The sequence below is a fragment of the Mus caroli genome, chromosome 4 (genome assembly GCF_900094665.2).
Source record: "Mus caroli chromosome 4, CAROLI_EIJ_v1.1, whole genome shotgun sequence".
NCBI classification, from domain to species: Eukaryota; Metazoa; Chordata; class Mammalia; order Rodentia; family Muridae; genus Mus; species Mus caroli.
This window is the reverse complement of record NC_034573.1, coordinates 88,304,184-88,326,596: the sequence shown is the minus strand read 5'-3', so window position 1 is coordinate 88,326,596 and position 22,413 is coordinate 88,304,184. Positions and strand designations below refer to the sequence as shown.

General features: G+C 39.1%; 1 protein-coding gene across 1 annotated transcript in view; it reads left to right on the top strand.

Moving 5' to 3' along the window:
• The first annotated feature begins 3,174 nt into the window (after positions 1–3,174).
• LOC110293363 (cytochrome P450 2J3-like) overlaps positions 3,175–22,413 on the top strand; it is a 39,219-nt gene continuing 19,980 nt past the window's right edge. Inside the window, exons 1-3 of the mRNA XM_021161209.2 lie at positions 3,175–3,460; positions 11,209–11,371; positions 21,752–21,901. Coding sequence (XP_021016868.1) covers positions 3,251–3,460; positions 11,209–11,371; positions 21,752–21,901 — 523 coding nt within the window. The 5' untranslated portion in view covers positions 3,175–3,250. The remainder of the gene's footprint in view (positions 3,461–11,208; positions 11,372–21,751; positions 21,902–22,413) is intronic.

Genomic DNA, 22,413 nt, shown 5'->3' with positions numbered 1-22,413 from the left:
TGATTTAGAGAAAATTGAAACTTCCATCAGTCACCTTCAAGAATCATTGACTTCATTATCAGAAGTAGTACTACAGCTAGGCAGTGGTGGCACATGCCTTTCATCCCAGCACTTGGGAGGCAGTGGCAGGCGGATTTCTGAGTTTGAGGCCAGCCTGGTCTACAGAGTGAGTTCCAGGACAGCCAGAGCTACACAGAGAAACCCTATCTCCAAAAAAAAGAAAAAAATAATAATAAAAAAGAGGAAGTAGTACTACAGAATAGGAGGAGATTAGGCTTAATTTTTCCTCCAGCAAGGAGGGTTATGTGCTGCCTTAACTGAGGTGTCTTGCTTTTATGTAGACCACTCTGGGGTTGTTAAAGATTCAGTGGCCAAGGTGAGAGAAGGACTAGCCAAGTGGAAGAGAGAATGAGATATAATGGTGACACTCTCTCATGTTTTCTAGATAGCCAGTCATGAACAAATTCTTGTAGTCATACATTTGTTCAAGCAGTAACAAAATGCTCTAGTGTATTACAGTTATTGGCATTTATATGTTTTGCACATATATTTTAAAATAATTTTGCAGTTCCTTAGTTCTAAAAATATGTGTGCATATATTACATGTCAGATATACACAGGTGAGCATTAGAGTAGTTAAATTGAAAATGAGGAAGAACTGTTCCTTGGAACATGTGACCCACTGCAGCCTTTCAAGTTAGTATTAGTCAGGACACAGAGATAAGGTCACAGACCTAGCCAGATGTCATTGGGTATCAAGAGGTGGTCTCTTCGGGTTCCATATGCCCAATGCAGTGAGTCACAGCTAGTAATACTCTGCTATGTTTGCAGACAAGAGCTTAGCATAACTGTCCTCTGTGAAGCATATTCACCAGCTGATGGGAACAGATACAGAGACTCACGGCCAAACATTTATTGGAGTGTCTGTGGAAAATGAGGGGAAGGACTGAGGGAACAGCAATGGTCGAGGACACCACAAGAAAACTGTGTAGCAGTTTCCTCCAGGATCACAGACCATTGCTGTGACCAACAGAGAAGCTTTGATCACCTGTTTGACATCTTTGATACATGAAACCTGTGTACAGTGACTCATGAAGAGATAGGAAAAATATGTGAGTTTTGAGAGTCTCCTCACTGAGGTTACATAGGTGTTAAAAATATTGCTAGGTGGTATAATAGGGAGTGGGTTTCTCATTTAAAGAGATGCCATGAGTGTATGTGGGTATTAGTAATATATGTGGAATGGATAAAAATCTTTTCCCATTGTAGGCTGCAGCTGATGGTCTCCTATTTGGTAAATTTGTATTGCTCTATTAATACCCACATATACTTATGGGATCTCTTTAAATGAAAAACCCAATGATAAGAATAACTTTTACTACTTGTTAAGCATAGATACACCTGGACTTTGAAATCAAGCTTCATAATAATCTAATAATTTTATTATGTGTCAATACTATATATCTTAATATTCTATTATAGTAATACATTATGTCATATTACTATATTATAATTAAGAGCATGAAAAGTTACAGGGCATTCTCATTTCAGAGTACATATTCTAACCTTGATGGATTTGGGGAAAGGAGACTATAACCTCACAAATAAATTGACACTAGTGTTCCCAACTTGAGAATGGATACTAAAAAGAAAAAAATAAAGAGTTTTAAAACATATACAGCTCTAAATGCCTTTTCTCAGCTTGATAACTGCAGAACAAAGAAATGAAGAGGAATTTATACCAACAGTTTCCCAGCGGTGCCTGCTTTCTGTCATGTTGGAGGTGCTACAGACTGAAAATCTGACCACCAACACCCTGTCCCATCCTCCCCAAATAATCTCTTCTGAGAAGCTGCTGCTTTAAACATTTGAGACCAGCAGCCTGGTGTGTGCTGAGCACCTTCAATCCCAGCAGCGGGGAGGCAAAGGCAGGTGGATCTCTGTGAGTTAAGGTCTGCCTTTTCAACATAGTAGTTCAGGGGCAACCACAGCTACTTAGAAAGAAACAATTAAATCAATCAATTAATCAATCAACCAACCAGGGAGACCACTTACTGAGCCCTGCTGCCTTTCTCTTCTCACAGCTCTCACAAAGGGCCTAATTGTCCCTCCTCCTCTGCTGCCAGTGACCACAGACATTGTACCATAATCCACTTTTTAATTGGCCTCCTCATGTGAAAACTCCAACTCCCTCAGAAACCTTTAAGAATAGAAAGAATAGAATTCACTCTTTGTTAGATGGTGCCTACAGCTCTCTCTCTTCAGAACCTTGCCATGCTATCGGTGGTACTGATAATTTTCCTGGAGAAACTCTAGTCTGAAGAACAGTCTCAGGACTATACCCTTTTCTCTCAGTCCCTAAAACCTAACAAACTAACACAAACTCACACACACACACACACACACACACACACACACACACACTTACTTTTGTTTTAATTTTTGTTCTTTTGTTTTTTAAATGGAAAGCACATGAAGTCAGGTAGGTGAGTAAGGAGATGGGTAGGATTTTGGGAGGAGTTGGATTAGGTGAAAGCATTGATCAAAATATTTTGTTTACAATTCTCAAAACAAGCAGAACATTTTAAATGTTTTATAAAAAGGAAATAAAAAATGGGGGGGAGGGGAGCTTGGTGTTAGAGGCATCTGCTATGCTGTCAGAACCAAAAAGTGCTAGGTGTCACTGTCCATGGTAGTCTTACTTCTCAGGAAGGTTGCCAGCACTGGGGAAAAATTTACAAGTCAGAAGCCTTCTGGCCTGTAAATCATGATTCTCAGAAACACACAAGGGCTTAGGAGTAAAAAAAAAAAAATTCCGAGACAACAATCACACTTAACCAAGCCTTTTAACCACTTTTGGTGAGTTCTGAGAATACCTGGCCTGACATATAGCATTGGAAGCAAAATACCCGCAGGTGGGCCAGACTTGGGAGAAGGGACAGAGTGGAGCACACCAAGGAAAAGCTTATGAGGGAGGGGCCTGGAGAAGATTGGGTTAAGTGCAAAGAGGAGCAGAGAGCTCTGTGGAAGCCTCCAGGGATATGGGTGCTGATGAACTGGGTATTGACTTACAGAGAGCACAGAGGCGGGGCGGGGCCAAAACAGTGAACAAAACAGTGGACAAGGAGTTCTGGTAGGACAGAGAGAGGCACAGTCCTCAAGGAAGAGGGTTGAACTTAGCGGAGGGGCTGTCCGTGTTATCAGCACCAGGTGGTTACACAGGAAACCAGCCCCAGCTTGGACTCTCATCATGCTTGCTACTGAGGACACCCTTGAGACAGCCATTTGGGCACTGCTTCATTTCAAGACTCTGCTGCTGGCTGCTGTCACCTTCATGCTCTTGGCTTACTATCTCAAAACCCGGAGACCCAAGAACTACCCACCAGGACCCTGGCGCCTGCCTTTTGTGGGCAACTTATTCCAGTTGGATTTTGAGCAGCCACATGTAGTGATTCAGCAGGTAAGGTAGGGTGAGGGTGTCTGGCGGTGATATGACCAAATCCTGAGCTGTAGAAACAGGGATGCTGGCACTGGGAACAGCAGGATATGACTGGAGGCTGATGCTAGCTGCCAGTTAACCCAGCCAGGAGATCTCATTTGTAATCGGAGCCCCATTTTAAAAGACACTTTGTTTTGATGTCAAAAAGTCGTTTTTATTATCTTTGTATGAAATAATTCTTTTGTTATTCCATTATGGTCTGACAGCACACTATATATGATTTCAATACTTTTAAGTATGTCAAGTTGATGAATTACAGAATAGTTCATCTTGATATATAAATTCTGCTTCTGTTAAGAAATGTGTAAGCAAGTGTTCCTGAGCTTACTATGGTAAACATTCATCCAGGAAAAAAAAACTATATACTGTTCTCTTGATTGGAGTTTTGTATAATATCAGTCCTCATATATTGATAGTTGCTTATTCCACACCCTCGTTGACTGCTTGCCTATTGACTTTATCAACTACAAGGAAAAGTGTGCTGAAGTCTCTAGCTCCACTGGGAGTTTTCTTGTTTGTCCTCAGCTCTCCCTCCCCTCTTTCCTCCTTCATCCCTCTCTCCCTCCCTCCCTCCATCATTCCGTGTGTGTGTGTGTGTGTGTGTGTGTGTGTGTGTGTGTGTGTGTCTGCGTGTTCACATTTAAAATAAGCAGATGTTTTTCGTGCAGTGACCATATTCCTTTGTAATGTCCCTACTTACCTTTAATAACTTCCTATGACTACATAGAGTATACTTGGGCCCCCTTACTTTTTTTTAATTATTGGTCCTACTTCCTAGTTTCACCATTAACTGAGGAAAGTAGACCACTCAGTAGACTTACTGTTATAGGAGGGTTTTTTTCTTAACTGTATTGCTTTCTCTTTGTGTTTCTGTTCCTTTAGTCATCTATTGTCTCTTCCCAGTGTGTTTCTTGGACACTCTCCTATTAGTTTTTTTTTTTTTTTAATTTCTCTTCATTCTTTCATTGCATCTTCTTTCATTGTCTTTCTTCCAGCTGCTCTTGCTATGGAATAGGCCCATGCAGATGATGAGAGTTTATTATTACCATTTTCCACAAGAAACAAAGTGACTACAAACATAGAGTACCCCTATCTCCCCTCTATGGTACAGCTGTCTCATGTATCATCTTCACACACTGAGGACCATGTCAGACACTAATCTGCTCTTCAGTGTCCTGTGCAGATGGAACTCAAAGGCAGAAGAGCCTGTTGTCTCTGGCCCTTGCTCATCCTCCTGTAGCTATCCCTTTCTTGTTCACAGTTTCCTTTCTGACCTCAAGCACTTATTTTCTCCATCCTTTCAGAGGAGGCTGTAACAGAAGGGAAACTTCTTGGCTTTGCCCCAGGTGAATGTCCACATCCATTCCCACACTGTCTTTCCCCTGATTGTACAACACTAGGTTGGCTCTCTGTTGCACTTAATGTTTTTAATGCCCTCTCACCCCCATTTCATTCTGGCCTTTCTGGTTTCCCCAGAAGTGCTAAGCTAATTTCCCTCTGCTTTCGATAGATTTCTCTGGGATTGTAGCTTTCCTGCTTATATTGGTTGCTTTGCTTCACTTGGGGCTTTGTGCTGTTGGGTTCTTCATGGCACATTTGTGGTTTGTTATACTAGGAAGTTTCTATAATTGTTCAATAATGTGCTCATCTATCCTTTCTCTTTCCTGTCTTTGGCAGACAGCCGGACCCAGGCACAGCTGTAATATCTCTGGTGCTGGCTCTTGCTGTTTTCCATTGCTATGTTTTCTGTGCTATGCAGGGTTCACCTGCTTCTCACCCCTGCCCTGCCAGTGGTTTTTCTCACATCACTCCGCTGCTGATCTCTCCTGCACATTGAGAACCCGGGAGCTTTCTGTGCTCACATTTACCTTTGCTTCCTCTCCATACTTTTCATTTCTTTTCTGAGACATGACAATATTTTCAAAGATGTGTCACTTGATTAAAATCTTTCAATATACTAAACCCTCAAAAGGCTTGAGATGTTTCCATTTTAAGATGAGTAATTTTACTTGCAGAGGTAGCCTATTGGGGATCTTAATATTCACCTTTTTGAGTAATAATTCGAAAGTAAATTTCAATCACAAAGAGTTGATAGTATACATCTTGGGGAACCTCAGTGTGTGGGTCTCACAGAAATTTCCCCTGAAAATCTCATTCCCACACTGTGGTGAAAATGAGGATAGCTGTAGACCATCAGAATAAATGTTATACTTTACTGTAAAGCCATAAAAGTAAAGGATGTCTTCCTTCATCTTTCCTATGAAAAAGAGACACCCTTATTACCATAGGAGAAGAATAGAGATCAGAATTCCACACTGGGCTTCTTTACAGACTCTCTTTGTTACAATACAGCTGTGGAGCTCCTAGTTCCACTCAGAGACTCAGCCCAGATGTGACACCAAGGCAGAGTAAGTGACAAGGCTTCACTTATGAACCCCACTACTGCAACCTATTGAAAGTTTGGAGAAGTCTTAGCTATTTTATGGTGTTCAACAAAGACATCAGGCAAGAAAGAAGAGATGTTGTTCTGCTGGTCAGCACTTTTTAATGGCTTTCAGCTAAAGATTGCAAACTGATTGGAGTTTACCCTCTGTCCACTGCTGCTGTATTTAAACATGATTAAAAATTATTTTACTTGACTCTGGGTTATTTAAAAGTATTGATCTATATCATTCATTTGCTGCTAGGTTAGGTCTGACTACAGGGCTTAGGTGAAATGTCTAATGTCACAATCACGGTTCATGATGAAACTGAGACTGGGCTTTTCTTCCCAGTTGAACTATATTTTACCCATTTATTTTATATTTATAGATTTAGTGATCTATGGCTATAAACAAGTGAAGTAAAATAGTACTGTTCTCTTATGATTGTTTGGATTCTTTCCATTGATAAACAGTCCTCGTGTCTGTTGTACTTCACCCAGGTTTGCATGCTCCTTTTGCTTCAGGCACACTGGTGAGCTGCTGTCAACTAGCAGTTCCACTTGACACTGAACAAACCTGCTGAAGAAAATAAGGATCTGGCTTTCCAATGTTGTTTACTGGGGAAATGGCAAATAATGTGATTTGAATCTACAGATTCTCTCTGAACCTTCCTGCTTACCACTTCATGGCACAATTAGAGACTGTTTATTTGTGTACTTATTTAGTGAATAAATAATTCTTAAGTACCTACCAAGACTGTCACAATGTAAGGTGACCATATGGAGAATCCGTTCAATAATTGTGCAATCACATCAGATCTCACTGTGTGGGAGGCTCTGTAGATAGCCTCTGGATGACTGATGGCCTAAATTGGCCTGCCCTTACAAGGAGAGTTTAACAACTATCCAGTGGCATAAAAGTATAAGTCATTCTAAATGGAGGAGCTGGCAAGAGATAAAACACAGTGACAATAAAGAAGCTGGCATCTTGTTCAGTGTGTGGGAACGGTACCTCCCCTCTACCTCACAGTTTCTCGTGTTCCTCTACTGTAGATTACTGAATTATTGTAAGAATATTTTTATTATATATTTATTTTATTTTTATTTATGCATATGTGTTTGTGTGTCTGAGCATGTGTGTGTGTGTGTGTGTGTGTGTGTGTGTGCCAGATACCTGCAAAGGCCAGAAGTGGGCACTGTTAGGTCCTTGGAAATAAATTTATAAGCAGTTGTAAGCCACCAACATGGGTGCTAGGAACCAAACTGTTGTCCTTTGCAAGATCAGGAAGCTATTTTAATCACTGTGCCATCTCTACAGCCATGGAACATGCTTTAGGTAGGAACAAACTCTAAGGAGCATGAAGCAATACATGAATTATGTGTTCCCACACATTACTACTTTGCTGTTACGTAACATGCCAAATAAAATGGTGTAAACAACATTAACACGTTTTTCCTCTCACAATGGAATTAAAATCTTGAGGCCGAATTCCCAAGATGCAAAGGCTGCTTTGTACCATGAGCTCCCTTGAGAAGTCCAGTGTCTTTGTATTGCTACTCTTGATCTCAACTAGTTTTATTTGTTTGTGCTCTGGGTAGTGGGGAAGGGGGGTTGTCAAGTAAGAAACTTTGATGACCTGTGACCCAGAATTCACACATATACCCACCATATTCTTCCACTGGCCATACCTAGAACAGCTGGGGAAAGAAATATTTCTCTTTCTTCTAAACATTCCCTCTATTGAACCTTATTTCCTTATACTACATTTGGAAATTTTATTTCTATTTAATGCCACGTCTCTATTGCTTTTCTTCAATATTGTATGTCTTGTTTTAATCAATTGTTGTTCATTTTTCTTATTCAGTATACCATTTTAACCATTCTGGACTACATTATATATACAAAAATAACTTTATTATGTTATGTATATGAATACTGTGCCTTCATGTATGCTGTGCATTATATGTATGCCTTGTGTCCACAGAGACCAGAAAAGAGCATTCCATCTGCTGAAACAGGAGTTACAGACAATAGTAAGCATCTATGTGGGTGCAGGGAATAGAAGCCAGATCATCTGGAAGAATAGTCTTAACACTGAGCTATCTCTCCAACCCTGGCCTATGTTACTTTTATAGTCTTTTTAAATTATGTTTTCTTGACTTAATGCTGCAGAGTGAAAAACAGACCCTGCCTTATGGCATATTCTGAGACATCATCTGAGTCTTAATCCACATAAAACAAATGCATAGAGAACTTACTCACTGGGGAATCTCTACTTGGTTGGTAACAGTATATATAAAGTTTAGTGATAACATTCTGCTAAAGTAGAAATCTGCACAAAGGACTTATAAACTGGGAAAAGTCCTTCATCTCTGTACCTAGCTTCTAGATCCTTCTCACGTTCAAGCACCAAATCCTTGTGCTACACACTGATAGTGAGGAGTCAGCTTAAACCAAGGTTTTCACTGTTTCTAGAACTTCTTAATTGGTCATTCACTTGATTTTTATGACTGCATTGCTGATATTTCTTTTTTATTGGATATTTTCTTTATTCACATTTCAAATGTTATCCCCTTTCCCAGTTCCCGCCTCCCCACCCCCGGAAACCCCCTATCCCATCACCCATCCCCTTGCTTCTATAAGGGTGTTCTCCCCCACCCCACCCCCACTCCCTCATCTGCACCCTCACATTCCCCTGCTCTAGGGCATCAAGCCTTCACAAGACAAAGGGCCCCTTCTCCCATTGATGCCCAACAAAGCCATCCTCTGCTACATTTGCAGCCAGAGCCATGGGTTCCCTACATGTGTACTGCTTGGTTGGTGGTTTAGTCCCTAGGAGCTCTAGAGGCATCTGTTTGGTTGATATTATTGTTCTTCCTATGGGGTTGCAAACCCCTTCATCTCCTTCAGTCCTTTATCTAACTCCTCCATTGGGGACCCCATGCTCAGTCCAGTGGTTGTCTGTGAGCATCAGCCTCTGTATTTGTCAGGTTCTGGCAGAGCCTCTGGAGAAGCAGCTACATCAGGCTCCTGTCACCATGCACTTCTTGGCATCCACAATAGTGTCTGTGTTTGATAACTGTGTATAGGATGGATTCAGCAGCATTTGCTGATATCTCTTAAGACAAAATGCATTCACTCAATGTCTCTGTACTTATGACCAAAACACAACAGACTAGCTAGAGTTAAATGAAATTATTAAGGACCATGGATAAGGAACAAATGGAAGACTGAGTCTAGGCTCTGTCTTTAATGTGACTGCAAGATTCTAAGATGAGACCAAACCATTCCATATGTTTTGACACTGTCCCATAGGTACAGATCTCAAAGTGGTAGGGTAACAGTGCATGAAGATGGAGATGGGGTAGAGTCCCAAAGATACCTGAAGGAGTTGAACTCTTCTGTTTGATACCACTGTCACAGTTAAGCAAGACACCACTGTTGCAGGTAGACAAAAGGCAGAGGTGAGGTCTAAATAGTTCTGACTCTTAAAAACATAGGCAAGGGAACCTTTGATATTCCTAACACTGCCTAACACTGAAGTACATCCGTTCATTCATATTAACATATACACCTCTAACACTAGTCTGTCTAAATGCACACACATCTGCCATCCATTGACATGTTTTATACAGTGTGCACTTCATGGACACTCTTGTTCTCTCCCAAATACTTCTTTATGCTCAATACTGCTCCTCATACTCTATCTTCCACTAAACTCTAAGGTCCTATGGGCAACTCAACATTTATGCATTTGCCTTCAAATCTAACAAAATACCTGGAAACTTCTCTCCTCCAGGAAAAATCTGGGTTTTTCTAAATTGCTTCCCTACAACTTATTTGCCTTTTCAGAATGGTGAAGAAAACTTTAAATACTGTAGAACAAATATAAAGAATAAAGTAAACCACAAAGCTTACTGAGCATTCACTTTGAGGGTGTGACTGTCTGTGATCAGTAGGTTTTTGTCCTGCCTTTCACAATGCATTTGTATCCCTGAGCCTATGAACACAGAGCTCATTCAATTCTTAAAGATGCAGTGAGTGGCTGGGTGCCTGGAAATCTCATTCTTCCCCCACAAAACTCTCTGAGTAGGGTAGGGTGAATTTACTCTTTAATAACTGTGGATCTGAGTCTTAGAAGATAGCATCTACCCCAAGAACCAACTCTTAGTGAACCATAAAGCCTACATGCATATATCACCTGGATCTTCAGAGATGTCTCTACACAGATCTTCCACACTTTATTGTATTTTCCATACCTAGTCATGGTTAAATAGAAAACATTCTCTTTCCTACACCAATATTGTAATTTTTACTAAGGTTTCCATGATTGCTACAACAGACTTTTACTAGACTGCTTGACTTCTCTGGGGACTGATGCCCTTATTTCTCTGCCTTCGCTAAGTTAAAGAACTGCCTTTGTTTAAAACACTTCTAGGGAAACATTGATGGTTCTTCTAATATTATTATTGAAAATATAAATGGAAGTTTCAGAAGAAATTTCAAATACTAAAGTGAATCAGACTTTGGTGGAGGTTAGATTAGAGATATGCTAAAACATTCCTATTACGCCAAGATTCCTTTATCATACACTGATACATGGGCTCCCCACAGTGTTAGTCTCATTATTTCCCCATGTACTTCTCATGTCTGGAAGACACTAAGTAGATGGTATCATTCTCAAGATAAACTGACATTTGGTTTTGTAAGATGTACATGAAAATTGTACTGTAAAAAACATGCACAGACCTTCTTTTCCCTTGGCAGGTCACATGTGTCTTATACTCCCCCTTCACTGGACTTTAGAATGCTTCATTAAAGACCTTGCTTATGCCAGGTGTGGTGGCACACGCCTTTAATCCCAGCACTTGGGAGGCAGAGGCAGGCGGGTTTCTGAGTTCGAGGCCAGCCTGGTGTACAGAGTGAATTCCAGGCCAGGACAGCCAGGGCAATACAGAGAAACCCTGTCTCGAAAAAACCAAAAAACAAAAAAAAAAAGACCTTGCTTATTTGTTGACCCTTATGTCCTTATATATTCTTTTAGAGGCTCACTCAATTCATACTCACTTATATCAATGATTTTTCATAGATTCGTTTTAATTGAATTTCAATTTAGTTCAGAGGAGGAAAGAAAAATCTTCAGAAACATTTCCACATACTGAAGTACATCCGTTCATTCATATTAACATATACACCTCTAAACACTAGTCTGTGTAAATGCACACACATCTGCCATCCATTGACACATGAACACAGACATACTCTAACTATTGAAATGTTTTTCAGTTTGTGAAGAAGTATGGAAACCTAACTAGCCTGGACTTTGGTAACATTCCTTCAGTAGTAATAACTGGACTGCCCTTGATCAAAGAAGTCTTCACTAAGATGGAACAAAACTTTTTGAATCGTCCTGTTACACCTATCAGAAAACGTGTCTTTAATAACAATGGTAAGTTTAATTGGAAGCACTATTGACTTCAGTGGGTTATTTAAAACAAACAAACAAAAACTCTGCATGAATTTGGATGGAAAATGGAACACAGGTGTGGAAAAGTTTCATGAAGAGCTGAAGGGAGAGAGTAGGAAAAAGGATATATCCAAGATATATTGCATACATATGAAATATCCAAGAAAAGAAATTGGTGCATATAATAGTAAGTTTCTAGTAGAATATAAAGCACATGCATGGTATGTGAAAGATACCTCTATGTCTGTAATTTTACATATTCCTGTAACAAAACCCTTCATGATATGTTATCTTTAAAGTCAGCTGTTTACATTTCCTAGATGAAATCGACCATCAGGGGACTGAGAGCATCTCCCTCTAAGAGTCATAGGGAAATCACATGTCCTGCAGACTATCTCAGAATCATGGATAGGAAGTAACAGTAGCAGCTTCCTCAGCCAGACACATGTGCTCTCACTTTCCCTTTCCCACTCCAAACCTACCTTAGAAAAACAGATGTGAGGCACCCTCTTCCTTGCTGCTGCTCTTGCTTATGGCTCCTTAAAATGCATCATTAAGACTATACCACACAGGGCTCACTAGCCTTCCAAATATTGTTAGACTGGCAAGAGTGCATAAAGCAATCATTAAATCTGGTTATGTGCTTGAAAATTGAATACAGATTTCAACTCTTTTAACCTAAAAAGTCTTCACATTTAGCAATTTCCTAAATACTCCTTGAAACAGTTGACCATTAATTGTACATCATTGGCTGCTGTACATGATCTGCTATGAGAAGCACAGCCATGGTCTTAAATGGTTAATAGTGCACAAAATACATAAAAGTCAGTGTCATTTTGTGACAATTCATTGAACAAGGACATCTGAATGAATTAGCTATCCTGAATAAAATACCATCATGCTACTGGTGCAAAGTTTTATTAAAGACATACAGATTGGCTTACATTTAAAGAAAAGCTTTTGAACTAATGGTATGCATTTAATAGTTTGAAAAATATTCAATAGGAAGAGAATATCCATGATGGGATGAATAAGAAATCAAGACTCTTAAACTGCAAAGTATCAAATATGTAAAGTATGTTATCTGAAGAAAACCTTAAAGTGGACATAACACTGATGAGATTGCCACTAAGGAGCCCAGTTCTTCATTTCTCACCATAACAGCCAAAGAAGCTCTTGAGTGGTGTAGAACAGAGAAGAAGACCAAACATGACACATTTTGAGGCTCATTTATGATGCCAGATAGAGAACAGAGGAATGATAGCCAAGATATTATCATTTTAAGTTATAAAAGGGATTTGAACACTCTAGGAACAAAAATGATAGTAGGTTAGACTGATGGTGATAAATTTAATGCCACTAAATTCATGTAACTGTAAAAGGGGTGTGTGTGTGTGTGTGTGTGTGTGTGTGTGTGTGTGTGTGTGTGTGAGCGTGTATTTGTATGTCTGCGAGGAATACTCATCCTTCTTAATTTCTTAAGTTATTTTGTCATCTTTACTAAAACCTATAATTCTGCACTTTGGTCTTCCTTCTTGAGTTTCATGTGTTTTGCAAATTGTATCTTGGGTATTCTAAGTTTCTGGGCTAATATCTGCTTATCAGTGAGTGCATGTCATGTGTGTTCTTTTGTGATGGGGTTACTTCACTCAGTATGATATCCTCCAGATGCATTCATTTGCCTAAGAATCTTATGAATTCATTGTTTTTAATTGCTGAGTAGTACTCCATTGTGTAAATGTACCACATTTTCTGTATCCATTCCTCTGTTGAGAGACATCTGGGTTTTTTTCCAGCTTCTGGCTATTATAAATAAGGAGCATGTGTCCTTATTACAAGTTGGAACATCTGGGTATATGCCCAAGTACCCATAGAAGGAGTTACAGAGACAAAGTTCGGAGCTGAGACAGAAGGAAGGACCATCCAGAGACTGTCCCACCCAAGAATCCATCCCATATACAACCACCAAACCCAGACACTACTGCATATGCCAGAAAGATTTTGATGACAGGACCCTGACAAAGCTCTCTCTTGTGAGGCTATGCCAGTGCCTGGCAAATACAGAAGTGGATGCTTACAGTCATCTATTGGATGGAACACAAGGCCCCTAATGAAGGAGCTAGAGAAAGTACCCAAGGAGCTAAAGAGGTCTGCAACCCTATAGGAGGAACAACAATATGAACTAACCAGTACCCCCCAGAGCTGTGTCTCTAGTTGCATATGTAGCAGAGGATGGCCTAGTCAGCCATCAATGGGAGGAGAGGCCCTTGGTCTTGCGAAGATCATACACCACAGTACAGGGGAATGCCAGAGTCAGGAAGCAGGAGTGGATGGAGAGCAGGAGAGCAGGGTGGGGGGAGGGTATAGAGGGCTTTGGGGTTGGCATTTGAACTCTAAATGAAGAAAGTATCTAATACAAAATCTATAATTCCTTTCTTTGCTTCTTTAAAAATGTGTGCTTTTTCTTACTCTTTTATTTATTTATTTTATTGAATATTTTCTTTACATTTAAAATGTTATCCTCTTTTCCCATTTTCTCTCTAAAAACTCCCTATCCTATCCCCCATCCACCTGCTTCTATGCATCCACGCTTTGGCGTTCCTTCCTCTTGAGCTTCATGTAGTCTGTGAATTGTATTTTGGGCATTCCAAGCTTTTGGGTTGATATCCCCTTATATGTGAGTGCATAACATGTGTGTTCTTTTGTGATTGGGTTACCTCACTCAGGATTATATTTTCTAATTCCATCCATTTGTCTAAGAATTTCATGAATTCATTGTTTTTTATAGCTGAGTAGTACTCCATTATGTAAATGTACCACATATTTTTATCCATTCCTCTGTTGAAGGACATCTGAGTTCTTTCCAGCTACTGGCTATTATAAATAAGGCTTCTATGAACATAGTGGTCCATGTGTCCTTGTTGTATGTTGGAGCATCTTTTGGGTATAATCCCAGGAGTACTATGGCTGGGTCCTCAGGTAATACTATGTCCGATTTTCTGAGGGACTGACAGACTGATTTCCAGAGTGGTTGTAACAGCTTGCAATCCCAACCAGCAATGGAGGAGCATTCCTTTCTCCACATCCTCACCAGCATCTGCTGTCACCTGAATTTTTGATCTTAGCCATTCTGATTGCTATGAGATAGAATCTCAGTGTTGTTTTGATTTGCATTTCCTTGATGAATAAGAGTGTTGAACATTTCTTTAGGTGCTTCTCAGCCATTCCATAGTTCTGGCTAGGGCTTTGAGTACTATACTGAATAGTTAAGGGAGAGAGTAGAAAGCCTTGTCTAGTCCATGATTTTAATAGATTGCATTAATTTTTTTCTCCATTTAGTTTGATGTTGAGTACTGGTCTGCTGTATATTGCTTTTGCTACGTTGAGGTACGGGCCTTGAATTCCTGATCTTTCCAAGACTCAATGAAGGGGTGTTGAAACATTGTCAAATGCCTTCCCAGCATCTAATGAGATGATCATGTGGGGTTTTATTTTTTTCAGTTTGTTTATATAGTGGATTCTGTTGAAGAATTTCCATATATTTAACTATCCCTGCATTCCTGTAATAAAGCTTTCTTGATCATGATGGATGAACATTTTGATGTGTTCTTCAATTTGGTTTTCAAGAATTTTATTGAGTATTTTTGCACTGATATTCATAATAGAAATTGGTCTGAAGTTCTCTTTCTTTGTTAGGTCTTTGTGTGCTTTAGGTATAAGTGTAATTGTGGTTTCAGAGAAAGAATTATGTAGTGTTCTATTTCTGTTTCTATTTTGTGGAATAGTTTAAAGAATATTGGTATTAGGTCGTTTTTGAAGGTCTGATAGCATTCTTCACTAAACCCATCTGGTCTTGGGATTTTTTGGTTGGCAGACTTTTAATGACTGACTCTATTTTTAGGGGTTATAAGACAGTTTAGATGGTTTATCTGATCCTGATTTAACTTTGGTACCTGGTATGTGTCTAGAGAATTGTCCACTTCATCCAGATTTTCCAGTTTTGTTAAATATAAGCTTTTGTAATAGGATCTGATGATTTTTGAATTTCCTCAGTTTCTGTTGTTATGTCTCCCTTTTCATTTCTGATATTGTTAGTTTAGATACCATTCCTGTGACCTATAGTTAGTCTGGATAAGGTTTTATCTATCTTGTTGATTTTCCCAAAGAACCAGATCCTAGTTTTGTTGATTCTTTGTATAGTTCTTTTTGTTTCCACTTGGCTGATTTCAGACCTGATTTTGACTATTTCCTGCCATATACTTCTCTTGGGTATATTTGCTTCTTATTTTCTAGAGTTTTAAGGTGTACTTTCAAGCTGCTAGTGTTTGCTTTCTCCAGCTACTTTTTGGAGGCACTCAGCTATGAGTTTTCCTCTTAGCACTGCTTTCATTGGGTCCCCTAAGTTTTGGTATGTTGTGCCTTCATTTTCATTAAATTCTAAAAAGTCTTTAATTTCTTTCTTTATTTCTTCACTAGCCAAATTACATGTTTATGTTGGCTTTCTGTTGTTTTTGTTGCTATTGAAAACCAGCCTTAGTCCATGGTGATCTGATAGGATGCATGGGATTATTTCAATCTTCTTGTATGTGTTGAGGCCTGTTTTGTGATAAATTATCTGGTCAATTTTGGGGGAAGGTACCATTAGGTGCTGAGAAGAAGGTATATTCTTTTGTTTTAGCATGAAATGTTCTATAGATATCTGATAAATCCATTTGGTTCATAACTCTTGTTAGTTTCAATAGATCTCTGTTTAGTTTCTATTTCTATGAACTGTCTATTAGTGGGAGTTGGGTGTTGAAGTCACCCACTATTTTTTGTGAGAAGCATGTGTGCTTTGAGCTTTAGTAAAGTTTCTTTTATGAATGTGGGTGTCCTTACATTTGGAGCATAGATGTTCAGAATTGAGAGATCATTTTCGTATATATATTTTGTTAATGAGTATGAAGTGTCCTTCCTTACCTGTTTTGATAACTTTTGATTGAAAGTTGATGTTCTTCAATATTAGAATGACGTCTCCAGCTTGTTTCTTGAGACCATTTTCTTGAAAAAAAAAAAATGTTTTCCAGCCTTTTACTCTGAGGTAGTGTCTGTCTTTGTCATTGAGTTGTGTTTCCTGTATGCAGCAAAATGCTTGGTCTTGTTTATGTATCCGGTCTGTTAGTCTATGTGGTTTTATTGAGGAATTGAGTCCATTGATGTTAAGAGATATTAAGGAAACATGATTTTTGTTTCCTGTTATTTTTGTTGCTAGAGGTAGAATTATGTTTGTGTGGCTATCTTCTTTTGGTGTTGTTGAAACACATTAATTTCTTGCTTTTTTCTAGGGTTTAGTTTCCCTCCTTGTTTTGGAGTTTTCCATCTATTATCCTTTGTAGAGCCGGATTTATGGAAAGATAGTGTGTAAATGTGGTTTTGTCATGGAATATGTTGGTTTCTCCATCTATGTTAATTGAGAGTTTTGCTGGGTATAGTCACCTGGGCTGGCATTTGTCTCTATGGGTCTGAATTGTTGCAGGAAATATTTAAAAAGAACTGGCTTGTTCCCATGCTTATGTCAGTAACTCTTTGTCCTGGCAGCCTGGTCTGGCCAGCTATGTATTGGTGGGCAATTGCCGACCTGTTTTTATTTTGTAGAGACTCTGACTGAGAACTCTACAATCTCTCCACCCAGCTCTCTAGGTTCCCACTGGGGAGTCACTACCATGCCAGCCCTATGTTTAAAACCCCCATGGCCTTTGAGGTGTCCATCAGGCAAACTCAAGCTTTGTTGCCATAACTTTCTCTCTTGAACCCAGACAAGCCACCTCATGAAGGAAAACGCAACACAAACTTAGTTGAGAAACAATGGTAACTCAATCTCTGGGTGCAACAACTAAAACCTAATCTTGTAAGCCTTATTAAAATCTGATTCCTCCAGTGGTGAATCTTTGTGTATCTGCCATGATACCAGGAAACACTAGCAGCTTTATTTTACCTTTATGCTGTCCCCATTTTAAAAGACCTAACTCTCTCCTGCTTCATCTCTTCCTCAATCCAACCCAGAAGTCCTGCTTACTCACCCAGTGATTGCCTCCTTTATTCATTAAGGGATTAGTTCACAAGAATTCACCTGAGTATGACTCACTCCTTGTCCACAACCCCTTCCAGGAGAGTGAAATTAATATATAAACAGTACCAGGTCTATCCACAACACTTCCCCCTTTCTGTTCTAGTAAAAAGCAAAACCTTTCTCTTAAATATAAATAGAGCACAACTATTACCACTTTTGAAAATTGTAAAGTATAAGATAGATCTAACACCCAGTCCATCAATATTGTCATTAAGATAGAACACTGTCATCTATCCTATATTAAAAGACTTATCACTTTACACTGGCTTTAGATTGTAAGCCATCTGAAAATCATCCTCTCAAAGCTAAATCATCTTTCTCAATGTTAAAGAGCTTAGGTTGGCAATGATACTACCAGTCTTCAACCCTGCCAGAAATCTAAGAACAACTAATATTACCTGAATATATGAGAAGCACAAAATATAGCTTCCAAAACTTAGACAATTTATAGAGAGCACTGATCACCTAGACAGTCCCTGTACTTCAAAACATTGGAGCATTGTTCTTCTGCCTTCTGGCCAGAATCATCTGACAAACCTTTTTAATGTAGAATTTTGAAGGGATGATTGCCCTGACTTGGCAGAGATTATCAGTCGACTATTTCACATAGTGTGTCATTTTTCTGGACAACATTTTGTCTGTATATGAAATGAGGCAATTCTTGTCTAGTGGCTCTCTCACCACAACTGGAGCAACTCCATTGATGCTCAGTTTCTTCTTTGAATCCAAGAAAGGGAATGCTGTCAGGAGCAGACTTGACTCAACATCAAGTGAATAAATAACATTAAATGTCACATTCTGTAGATTTCTGACATTTTTGAAAACCAACTATCTGTGTAAAGTAACCTGGACTGTTCTCTGTTAACTATTCTCAGCTATTCCTAATTAAAATATCTGAAAAACACTCTAATAATAAACTCAGAGCCATGAATTTGTTATTTGTCCCTTAATTCACAGGCTTAATCATCTCAGATCAGTTTATAAAAACTGTTACAGAAAGACTGAGTCTAAGCCCTGTAATTTTAAACTTTCTGAATCAATAGAAGTTTATACCAATACCTTGATTTTGAATCAAAATCAATTCTGTACCAAAATAAGAAATTATGACTTCAACTTAGCAACAATTAAAAAGATTTCTCCAAAATGAGATTATGATTATGTAATCAATCTTAGCTATTCCTCCCTGTTTTAATTATGACCATTTCTACAGTCCCTAGAAAGACAACCTATAATAACCACCTCCAGCCCCAAAGCCCAGGGAATTGGGTTGCCGACTCTTCATAACTTCTTCAAGCTGAATATGGACTTTCAGATATTTTGAATGGGTTGGGGGAAAGGTAGGGAAAATAGGAAAGTTGATTGGCCTTAAGAAGGCCACACCAACAATTGTATTAGTCTCTGATGTCTGTGTCTTGACTGGATTCTGCTGAAGTCCAAGACATCAGGAGTTCAAGTAGGTTAGATCAGCATGTCTGATGAGGAGAATCACCAAGGCTGTATATTCTGTAATATACAAATCTCAAAACAAAATGTTACTATCATCAAGATAACCTTTTTGTTTGTTTCTCTGGAATCTAGTTCTTTAGGGGGTCTCCCTCTAACAAATCTGATCCATATTACTCTGAAAGGTGAATAGACACAAATCACCAGTTATAAAAATGCAAAGACAAAACCTTTCTCCCAATTCAGCATATCCTTGAGCCAGTAACCAGAAACACCTTTATTTTTACCTCTCTCCCAGTGGAATAATATAATCACAAAGCTCAACATCACACCCATTTTGAAAATTAAAACAATCCAAAACAAATAAGTAAACTAAATCACTATATGTGCCTATTCTTAGGGCTTTTCTATTTTGTCATGTAGTATAATAACCCAGAAGTCTCATGGAACCCACGCTAGACAGAATATGAGTATCCTCTAAGGCATATTAGAGAATCTTTATATCATCTTCAAAACAATTGATTCACACATCTAGCTGGGTGGAGATGTTTCAGGAGCTCTGGGCCAAAGAGTTTCCAAAAGATAATAGGCTGGCCATTTGCCCACCAGTACATGGCTGACCAGGCTGCTGAGACAGAGAGTAGCTGACACAATCGCAAAAATATGCCAGTTCCATCTTTAATATTTCCCACAACACTATATGACATATGCCAAGGATCTTCTGGCTTTTATTGTTTCTGGCAAGAAGTCTGGTGTAATTTTGGTAGGTCTGCCTTTATATGTTACTTGACCGTTTTCCCTTCCTGCTTTTAATATTTTCTTAGTTTTGTGCATTTGGTGCTCTGATTATTGTGTGACAGGAGGAATTTCTTTTCTGGTCCAGTCTATTTAGAGTTCTGTAGGCCTCTTGTATGTTTATGGGCATCTATTTCTTTAGTTAGGAAAGTTTTCTTCTATAATTTTGTTGAAGATATTTACTGGCCGTTTACATTGGGAATCTTCATACTCTTCTATACCTATTATGCTTAGGTTTGGTCTTCTCATTGTATCCTGGATTTCCTGGATGTTTTGGGTTAGTATCCTTTTGCATTTTGCATTTTCGTTGACTGTTGTGTCAATGTTTTCTATGGTATCTTCTGCACCTGAGAATCTCTCTCCTATCTCTTGTATTCTCTTGGTAATGCTTACATTATGACTCCTGATCTCTTTCCTAGGCTTTCTGTCTCCAAGTTGTTTCCCTGTGTTATTTCTTTACTGTTTCTATTTCCATTTCTAGGTCCTGGATAGTTTTGTTCAATTCCTTCACCTGTTTGTTTGTTTTCCTGTAATTCTTTAAGGGATTTTTGTATTTACTCTTTAAGGGCTTCTACATGTTTACCTGTATTCTCATGTATATTTTTAAGGGAGTTATTTATGTCCTTCTTAAAGTTCTCTATCATCATTATTATGAAAAGTGATTTTAAATCTAAGTCTTGCTTTTCTGGTGTGATTGGGGTATCCAGGGCTTGCTGTAGTGGGAGAACTGGGTTCTGATGATACTAAGCGGCCTTGGTTTCTGTTGCTTATGTTCTTGCACTTGTCTCTGGCCATATGGTTATTTCCAATGCTACCTGCCCTCACTGTCTCTGACTGAAGCCTATTCCTCCTGTGATCCTGGTTGTGTCAGAACTCCTCAGAGTCCAGCTTTCTCTGTGATCCTGTGATTCTGGGATCCTGAGATCCTGTTGTGTCAGAGCTCCTGGTAGTCAAGTTTTCTCTTGGTGTTACAGAGGTAAGTAGGAATCCAGAGGCCCCTGGGTTGCTCTGGGCTCAGGTGCAAGATAGAAGGAACCAATGCCTTTGTCTGAGCAGGATTTTGTGTTTCCCTGGTTCCTGTGGGGGTTCTGATTTATGCTGGATATTGTGAAAGATATTGTGGTCTCAACTGTGATCTTGAATACATCAGAGCTCAGTGCTCTTGGGTGTGTCTGATCTCCTGGGAGTTGAGATTTCTCTGTGATCCTGTGATCCTGTGATCCTGTGATCCTGTGATCCTGTGATCCTGTGATCCTGTGATCCTGTGATCCTGGGCATTTCAGAACACTTGGGATTCTTGTTCTTTCTGGGTTTTGTAAGAGGGAGTGCAGAGGCAGCATGCCAGGTCTGCTCTGGGTGCAGGTTCAAACTGCAAGGAACCTATGCCATTGGCTGGGTGGGGGTTCCTGTGTCCCTGGATCCCAGGGAGTCCCAGTTGCTCCAGGGGTTGGGGCAGATGTTGTGGCCTCCTTAACTGTGATCCTGTGTGTGTTGAAGTACCTGGGAGTTAAGCTTCCTCTGGGTGTTGTGAGACTGGGTGCCACTCTTTCTTATTCTTGAGTGCCTTTTTAGTATTCATTGAGACATAAATAGACTTATATGTCTGTTAATTAAATTGTGGCCTTTAGAACCAGAAAAAGTTGAATTTGAATACCTGGATGCCTATTTACCTGTTTGGTATTTATTTTTCAATTTATTATCATGACTCAGAATTTTACTAATTGAAATGGACATTTTCTTAGATGGTAATAAACATGTAGAGTTTCTGTCAGTATAAAATCATATAATGATTAAGAAGTACTTATGATCAATACATGTTAGCCATTTACATTAGGATTGTATCTAGAAAGCTATCAATTCCTATTTTGGCCTTTTTTAAATCTATACACACATCTAATACAGTTTTTCAAATACTAGTAATCCAGACAGATATATATATATATATATATATAGTTATATAGTTATAATGTTATACCAGTAAGCCAGTGCTATAATGCTGAATCTCCACTTTCCAGGATTGATCATTTCCAATGGCCAGACATGGAAGGAGCAAAGAAGGTTTGCACTGATGACACTCAAGAACTTTGGATTAGGGAAAAAGAACTTGGAGCAGCGCATACAGAAGGAGGCTGACTGTCTTGTGGAGGCCATGGGAGAGGAGAAAGGTAGGCATTTCGCAGGGTGATGCAGGAGGCTCTTGCCATTCTATTTACTGAATAAGTTTTTAATTGTCTAAAGCTTTTCTGCAGTGGGCACTGAGGACTGAATAGTGAACATATAACTGGGATCCTATCCCAGGAGGTCCACTGTTTAATGACAAAATAGAGCATTAAACAAATTGCTTAAATTAAACCTTGTTTATCTATGTGACTTCCCACATATTGACAGTGTTTTTGAATAATGCCAGGCACCAGTAGTGGGCTGTGGCCAGAGCTTTTTATATTATCTTCTGTTGTGAATATTTTATCTCACACTGAATAGAGACATCATAAAATAAAAAGAAAGAAAGAAAAGAGAGATAGGGAAAGAAGGAAAGAGAAAGAAAGAAAGAAAGAAAGAAAGAAAGAAAGAAAGAAAGAAAGAAAGAAAGAAGGGAGGGAGGGAGGGAGGGGGGAAGAGAGAAAGAGAGAAAGAGAGAAAGAGAGAGAAAGAAAGAAAGAGAGAAAGAAAGAAAGAA